The following is an 8,096-nucleotide window of genomic DNA, read 5'->3' on the forward strand; positions in this document are numbered from 1 at the left end:
AGTACTTAATTCAGCTTTTGAAGATATGCTGGTATTGTTTTTTTTATGTTATATTAACAATCAATCACATAATTAAAAAGAGGAAACACCTACTACCTGCTCATGTACGCTGTATTGTGTGTGTGTACTGCCCTCAGGTGGAAAAATGATAAATTGATGAAGATTTAAGTATAAGTGAGGTGTTGTAAACACTGAGGGGGATGAATGGTACAGAATACAAGGTATAAGGTGGTAATTATGGTTAATGTAAGAGACCTGTTTGATAGTGAACCGTAATCATTTCATCATTCATGGTTTCTTATGAGTATTATACTTCCCTGCAAATCGTTGGAAAATAAAAAGGCAGACCATCCGTCTTGTATGTAAGAACAGTTCCATATTTATTCAAAAGACATTCTGGATGCACAGCAATAATAACAAAGGTAAGAATCAGGAATGGAATTTAAGGAGAAAACATTACAAGGGAGGAGAATGAACTTTCCAGTGCTTGGGTTTCCATGTGTAAACTGTAGTAACAGCATGATATTGGCATCTGTGGTGACAATTTACTCATCAGGGTCACGAGTTGAATGTGTGTCTTGTCCTCATGCTCAGAGCTCAGACTTCAGGAGCTTCTTAGCGTCATTCATGTTCTTCTTCACTGAGGGGAGCACAAAAACATTGACAGTGAATCAGTCTTTGTTTCATGGACACAATCAGACACTTCTGGCAAACTTCAGTGTGTTGGCTGTCGCACTTACAGAGTTTGATGTCATTTGGTTCGTAGGCATACATGCGGTTCGAGTAGCGACCATTGATGTCGGCCCTCACCGTCATTGTGGGGTCTGTAAAGACATTATTGGAACTGGGTAAGCAGGACTTTTACTTGAGCTGTTGTGTTTTAGTATTGCAGTATTGCTATCTTGACTTAAGGTCTTAGGGATCTGAATATTTATTCCTTTCTTTCCTCTGCTGAAAGTATAACAGGTCATAGCATCTAAGTGGTGTGAATACCTTGGCACTGGTATGAAAGGAAACAGATAACTAAACTGATAACAAATGTCAAAATTTCTCCCACTCACACATCTGCAGCTAAGATGCTTTGTGTGAAGACGGAAATTTAAAACAGGAAACAAAGTGTTATGTTTTATCTGAGTAACCTAATCAATAACAGGTTTACAGAAAAATGTTGTGTTACCACATAGCTCTTACCGACAAAAAGGATTCTGGGAACATACTGTCCATCAGGAGAGAGATGTTTGTCTGTGGTTTCATACTGTAGGGGAGAAAAGGAATACAACATCATCAAGTCTATCACAGTCTGAACCCTTCCATCTTAGAAGAGCCTCAAACCCCTTTTCTCTAACTAAAATCAGTCAGAAGAGTTTGGGCTCTTATGGTCTGAGCTCTTCTTTCTGGCTCTGAGTGGGCGAGGCTCCGTTGGAAAAAGGTGACGTCACAAATGACTGTGTCACAATCCCGGTTTAGCAACATTTGAATGAAGATGTGGTTGCAGTTGGAGGGTTATTTACTTATGTTGACTATAAGTTAAACAAGAACTAAGCTTCAGTTTAGCTGTGATGTTGCCAGTTTCGTGGTGAATATTTCAGCTGGGATCGGCTCCAGCCCCCCGCGACCCGACAGGGACAAGCAGTTGAAGATGAATTGAATTGATGATAGATGAATACCTGGTTTGCAGGGGCTTTAATGCTGAACAGCCAAATGAATGATCCCTTTTAGGTATCAGCTGTACACTGGTATGACACAAGGCTTTAAAGCTTTGAAAACAGTTCAAACTTGAATACAGATCTGCACCTTCAACACACCGTGTTAGTCTGATCTGAAAGTGCTGTAACCTACCACCAGATTGAGGACGATGAAGTCCTCATCGAGCATTTTCTGGACCTCGTTGTCCTCAGAGAAAACCTTCTTCAGTGCTGCGGGATAAACAGGTTTTTAACTATACAACTCAGTCCACTCTAGAGTTTATTAGCACATAAGCACGATGCAGAACAGCACCAGGATGTGACCTGACACATGAGCAAACAAATGACTGCTTATTCTTCTAACAGGTGTGGCTCTTCATTCAAAGGAACATTTTTTCTCTGCATGAGTAACTTAATAAGTGAAATGACAGCAGCCAGGCGGTGCACTTACCCTGGCTGTGCGGGCAGTCATCAAGGTGAAAGAGGACCATCAGAGGCTTGTTTCTGTGGAACACATTTAATCATCAGCTTTAATGAACATCAGCGTCACACTTCAACATCTTGACGACAGGATCCAGACTATTTCTTACCTTGACCTGGACCAGTACAGAGCCTCCTCATAAGTCTGAGCCCAGATCAGCTGATCACCCCATCCTGCACAGACATGGACACCATTAAAGATACATGACAGACTGTGCATATGTATCACACTGTCCTTAAGTTTCAGTCATTCAGATGATGCTCACAGACCTCGGGACAGAGTCTGAGGGATCCTCTTGCCAGATTTGGGGATGTACTTCCCGAAGGTGGAGGACATGGCCATCAAGACCAAGAGTGCCGACAAAGCCACTTTGACCATCTTTATAAACTCACTGGAACATGAAGAACAGACAAGATGTGCACATGGCGTTATCAGTAAAGGAACAGTATAACTGTCCCTTCCCTTTGAGAAGGAAAATGCTTGGTATGCATCCGCTGCTAGTTAGTAGTATACAAGAATCTGCAGTTAAAAATATTATTTTGTTGGCTTTTTCACCAGAAAAGAGTGAAGAGAGAGAGAAGTAGTCAAGGAATCCCCCTGATCATTTGTCTTTTAGAACACACAGAACACAAGTGATTAAACAAAACAAGAATCACAGATGAGAATAAGCCTACTTGACTGTATTTACACAGCATGTGCAGATTGAAGGGGGAAAATGAATGTAACCGTGGTTAAAATGCATTCATTGAAGCGTGTGTAGTCCTGTAGCCTGTGGCTGGAGCTTACCTGTTCCCGACTGCACAGGTGAGAGTGTAGGTGGACTGCAGCTCCAGGATCAGTTGTGCCTCTACTCTCACCTGTCCCGTATTTAAGCACCCGGCCCCCTGCGGCCCGCCCTCTTCCCATCCCCCCACTGTGATCCAACTTTCGGTTTTACACACCGAACTCCCTTGGGAAAATGTGTAGATTGCAGTTACCGTGTGTAATGCCAAATACATCGTGGTGTATGATTAAAACCAAGCAAATATTTCAGTAATGGTCAAACACCCCTTGAAATCGGAAATCGTTATAAGTACCAAGAGCGCCCACTGAATAACTTTCATCTCTTAAACCTCTTTATTCATTCATCTTCTCCCTCTAAAACGCGCAGTGGGGAAATAATAGGAACTAGTTGTAACTTAAGATTTGTCTTTTTTTCTGAATGATGCTTTATAGTATCGGAATCAAACCCACATTAGGTGCATTCTACCATTCATGTTTGTTAGCCATGAGCAGCGCTTATCTCTATGTGTTTGTAGGCAGCTCTCTGCACACCTGACACAGCTTGTAACTGGGTTCTATTGTAAAATGTAGAGCTGTTGAACACTGTGATGGATACTTAATGATCATCTTTATTGGTCCGTGGGTGGAATCGGCGTGTTTGGCGTGGATCCAAAGACAAGTCAGCGCTGGGAGGCTGGATGATGATTGGTCTGCATGGCATTGGCTCAAGACACAGTGTGACTGAATGCGTCTTTCTACAAAGGCAACGCGTCGATTCAGTCATGAAGATGAACAATGACTTGTCAGTTCAGTAAAAAGATGATTTACTAATATAACAGTTCAGTAAAAAGATGATTTACTAATATAACAGTTAAAATGATGATTTACTAATATAACAGTTAAAATGGTGATTTACTGATATAACAGTTCAGTAAAAAGATGATTTACTAATATAACAGTTAAAATGGTGATTTACTAATATAACAGTTCAGTGAGCCTGTGAATGTTCTCATTTGTCCAGGTCATTGTTATCCTCAAAGCAATTTCAGTCAAAAGCAACTGGACTTGGTTGTTTGTCTAGGGAGACGTTTCACCTCTCATCCAAGAGGCTTCATCAGTTCATGTATGCATCTGACCAGGCTGGGACTGGTCATTTTACAGTTCAGTAAAATGATGATTAACTAATATAACAGTTAAAATGGTGATTTACTAATATAACAGTTCAGTAAAATTATGATTTACTAATATAACAGTTCAGTAAAATGATGATTTACTAATACAACAGTTCAGTAAAATTATGATTTACTAATATAACAGTTCAGTAAAATGATGATTTACTAATATAACAGTTCAGTAAAAAGATGATTTACTAATATAACAGTTCAGTAAAATGATGATTTACTAATATAACAGTTCAGTAAAATGATGGTTTACTAATATAACAGTTCAGTAAAATTATGATTTACTTATATAACAGTTAAAATGATGATTTACTAATATAACAGTTCAGTAAATGATGATTTACTAATATAACAGTTCAGTAAAATGATGATTTACTAATATAACAGTTCAGTAAAATGATGATTTACTAATATAACAGTTCAGTAAAATGATGATTTACTAATATAACAGTTAAAATGATGATTTACTAATATAACAGTTCAGTAAAATGATGATTTACTAATATAACAGTTCAGTAAATGATGATTTACTAATATAACAGTTCAGTAAAATGATGATTTACTAATATAACAGTTCAGTAAAATGATGATTTACTAATATAACAGTTAAAATGATGATTTACTCATATAAAAGTTCAGTAAAATGATGATTTACTAATATAACAGTTCAGTAAAAAGATGATTTACTAATATAACAGTTAAAATGATGATTCACTAATATAACAGTAAAAAGATGATTTACTAATATAACAGTACAATAAATGATGATTTACTAATATAACAGTTAAAATGATGATTTACTAATAAAACAGTATAACAAAGTAAACAGTGATACTCTGTTGGCTGTTTAGGACAAATAAACAAGAAAAGTAAGAACAGTCAATAATTCACTGTGCAGAACTTTTTGAATGATAAGGTGAGCCTCTAAGAAGTAATGATTTATGGTGGCATGGTATGAGTTACTTAAGGGCAAGTAGTGGAGTAGGTTATGTTAGAGTACACATTGTAAAATCGTGCATTCCTTTAATTTGAGTCTCTTTACGTGAGTTCTTTATTTTTAGAATATAATGGCTCAGTCTCGTGAACATCGTAGGCTACATGTTTTCATATGCATGTTTCAAAAACTTGCGGAGCCTAGTGGGCCAGATTATAGCATGTAAATGTGCGCTGTCTCTGAACGTTAATGGACATTCAAATGTGAAGGTGTGTGTGAGTGTTTGTGCCTGAGCTTTATCTTGAAGCACCCCCTCAGGGTCCTGTGTCCTGCAGCAGGGCTCCGTGGATGAAAGGCAGCTTTGTTCACTCAGATCGGTTTGTGCTCAGTGACTGAATCAGTCTGCTGCATCCTGGAACAGCAGACCCCCCCCCCACACACACACACACACACACACACACACACACATACACACACACACATCCTCACCTGCACTGCTGCTCTACTACAGCACCTTCTTCTCTTTCCTTTACTTCACTAGCGTTTGTGCTGTACAACGAAAAGAAAATGATAATAATTATATATATATATTTGAATGAAGGGTGTACATGGTAAGTCAGCCATATTTGTGTTTTTGTTCTTTAAATAAGCTTTAAGTGGTCATACACATGGTGTTAGCCTACTACTGATAAGCTGCCCATTATAAAGGGTTTATACATGTAACTCATAGTTTTAGTAATGATTATTTATTTATATGCCATTAATAAGAAGATCTTGGGTTTCCAGGTTGGGGGCAGCTCTTTAATCCATCACAAAGAACCCTCTAACTCTCTCTTGAAAATGAAAATGGATAACATTCATTTGAATAAATATTTTAACTTTATGGACTGTCGAATGATGGTAAATGGGCTGCATTTAGAAATCGCCTTTCTACCGGACCAAGTGCTGCACAATTTTTCACACATTCATAACCCAAATAGATTTGGAATGTCAGAATCTGAATAGAATCAGAATCAGAATCAGAAATACTTTAATAATCCCAGGGAAAATTTGTTACAAACAACATATTTAACAACAACAATATTATACGGATAACATATTTGTAAAAACAGAAATATAAAAAAGTATATATACTGTATATAACTATATATATTACATATCAAAATTACGATGTAATATAGACAGATCAAAAGTACTGTAATAAGTACCATAAAAAGGTGCAAGGTGCCTATAACAGATTGTTTATGATTGAGTCCATATTACAGAATAGGGGTGACAGACTCTCCAAGGGATGCATTGTATAGTTTAATGACCACAGGCAGGAAAGATTTCCTGTGGTGCATCTGGTTGTGAGGAGTCTTCTGCTGAAGGTGCTCCTCTGCTGAGCCAGTGTGTCGTAGAGAGGGTGGGAGACATTGTCCAGGATAGACCGTAGCCTGAACAGCATCCTCCTCTCTGCCATGGTCGTCAGGGTGTCCAGGTTACAGTCTAAATTCTTCTCAGATTTTAGGAAAGGGAAAATAACTTCTGTTCCCATAAACACTATAAATGGAACTAGGTTCAATAGATAGACATGGATTTGGTGTTAAATTAGGAAAACAAGACTTTTGGCTTATTAAAGGTTGAATATGTAGAATCTTTATTAAAAGCTACATATTTAAAAAAAATAATAAACTTAAAGTATTGCTTTTCCATAAAAAAATATATTTAGTCTGAATTATTATTATTTATTTTTTTTACGAGTTTAACAATGACTTTCTGCTGCAGTACCAAGCTTGGCCACTAAATCCATGGGGGCATACGACGAGAGCGCCTGTCCTGGGGGTTCTTTTGCTCTTTTGTCAACTTTATTGAAACGCATTCACCTCTCTACTTCCAGACACACACAGATGTTCCTATTACACTTCTGTCCTTACTACAAGTCTGACTAAGAAGTTGAGATTACCGATTTCCGATTACAAGTCAATGCAGCATAACTGTTGTTGTCGATCTGGGCTGACAGACCAACTACTGTCAGCAGCGTCACTAACATGGAGACTTATTTACATCTAGAGAGGGAATGTCTCCACAGACACACAGATGTGAATACTCAGCAAAGAGGCAACAAGTGCTTTCATTAGTGGGTCATATGATCAATCACCATTGTGATAGAGAGGAACTTACGTAAATTACAGTTAAACAAATCTTACAGAGTATAACTTTAACTTCGGGAGGTACTGCACACTTAAATGTGTTTATGATCTGTCAACTAAATGTTATGACAGTACTGTGATGAAACACACAATGTTGCTGTTAATATTGGCATTTCTCACCAACTTTATAAAAACTGACATTTCATGGGTTGAAAATGGCTCAAACTGCCTCCAACCAATGCAATCTACTCAACATTTAAATATCAGATTTCATTTTTGTAAGCAACACCTGCTTACTCAGCAGTCGTTCTGTCACATTGTCCTTTAGAAAGGATCCAGAGCTAGTCAGAACATTTTCAATTCCTCTGTATGTCTAGCACATATTGCAGAATTGACAATAAAACTTACTTTGACTTTGACATAAGTGCTAGTCCATGGATCCATTTGGGATCTAATTTAGAATGAATGTTATTCCTCTGTGAAGCTGTTTGCTCATACCCTTTCTTAAACTCATTCCATTCTTAGTAAACAGCTGAACAAATCAAACGACCCAGCGTACTACATAAATAATTGTTTTGGATGCTGGGTTGTGATGTTGGCTTGTAACCAGGATGTGGGAGCAGTTTAGTGCTGAGGTGTCCTTAAACCCCACCCTCTCTCTGTACTGGCTTTCACTCCCTGTCTCCATCTCTCCATCAGTGTGTGTTGTCACAGCACCATGGTCAATATTTGAACTAAAGGGCAGGGTTAAAGGCCTCTCCTATTAACACTTCACATTCACCAGCTGCACTCAGCCCTGCCCTGATAACACGGATCTGACGCTGACTCTCTCACACTCACACTGCTATTGGCTGGCCAGCTCGAATAGGATGCAACTTCCTGGTTTCAAGTGAAGCACAATGCAGCAGCTCACCAACACTT

At 38.2% G+C, this 8,096-nt stretch overlaps 1 protein-coding gene across 1 annotated transcript; it reads right to left on the bottom strand.

Moving 5' to 3' along the window:
• Positions 1-356: 356 nt before the first annotated feature.
• agr2 (anterior gradient 2) lies at positions 357-2,994 on the bottom strand. Its single transcript, XM_083925845.1, has 8 exons — positions 2,953-2,994; positions 2,436-2,557; positions 2,276-2,339; positions 2,137-2,189; positions 1,840-1,916; positions 1,192-1,255; positions 741-824; positions 357-640 (listed from the first exon to the last, which is right to left on the bottom strand). The coding sequence occupies exons 2-8, from the start codon at positions 2,542-2,544 to the stop codon at positions 591-593; spliced, it is 501 nt and encodes a 166-aa protein (XP_083781971.1). The 5' UTR covers positions 2,545-2,557; positions 2,953-2,994; the 3' UTR covers positions 357-590.
• Between the last annotated feature and the right edge of the window lie 5,102 nt (positions 2,995-8,096).

The sequence above is a fragment of the Echiichthys vipera genome (assembly GCF_963691815.1).
Source record: "Echiichthys vipera genome assembly, chromosome: 13".
Taxonomy (NCBI): domain Eukaryota; kingdom Metazoa; phylum Chordata; class Actinopteri; order Perciformes; family Trachinidae; genus Echiichthys; species Echiichthys vipera.

Excerpts from the sequence above, each read along its gene's own strand:
- agr2 (XM_083925845.1), bottom strand. The coding sequence starts at position 2,544 with ATGGTCAAAGTGGCTTTGTCGGCACTCTTGGTCTTGATGGCCATGTCC. Across the intron at positions 825-1,191 it reads TCCCAGAATCCTTTTTGTCG|ACCCCACAATGACGGTGAGG; the intron begins GTAAGAGCTATG and ends ATGTCTTTACAG. Across the intron at positions 641-740 it reads ACCAAATGACATCAAACTCT|TGAAGAAGAACATGAATGAC; the intron begins GTAAGTGCGACA and ends TGCTCCCCTCAG.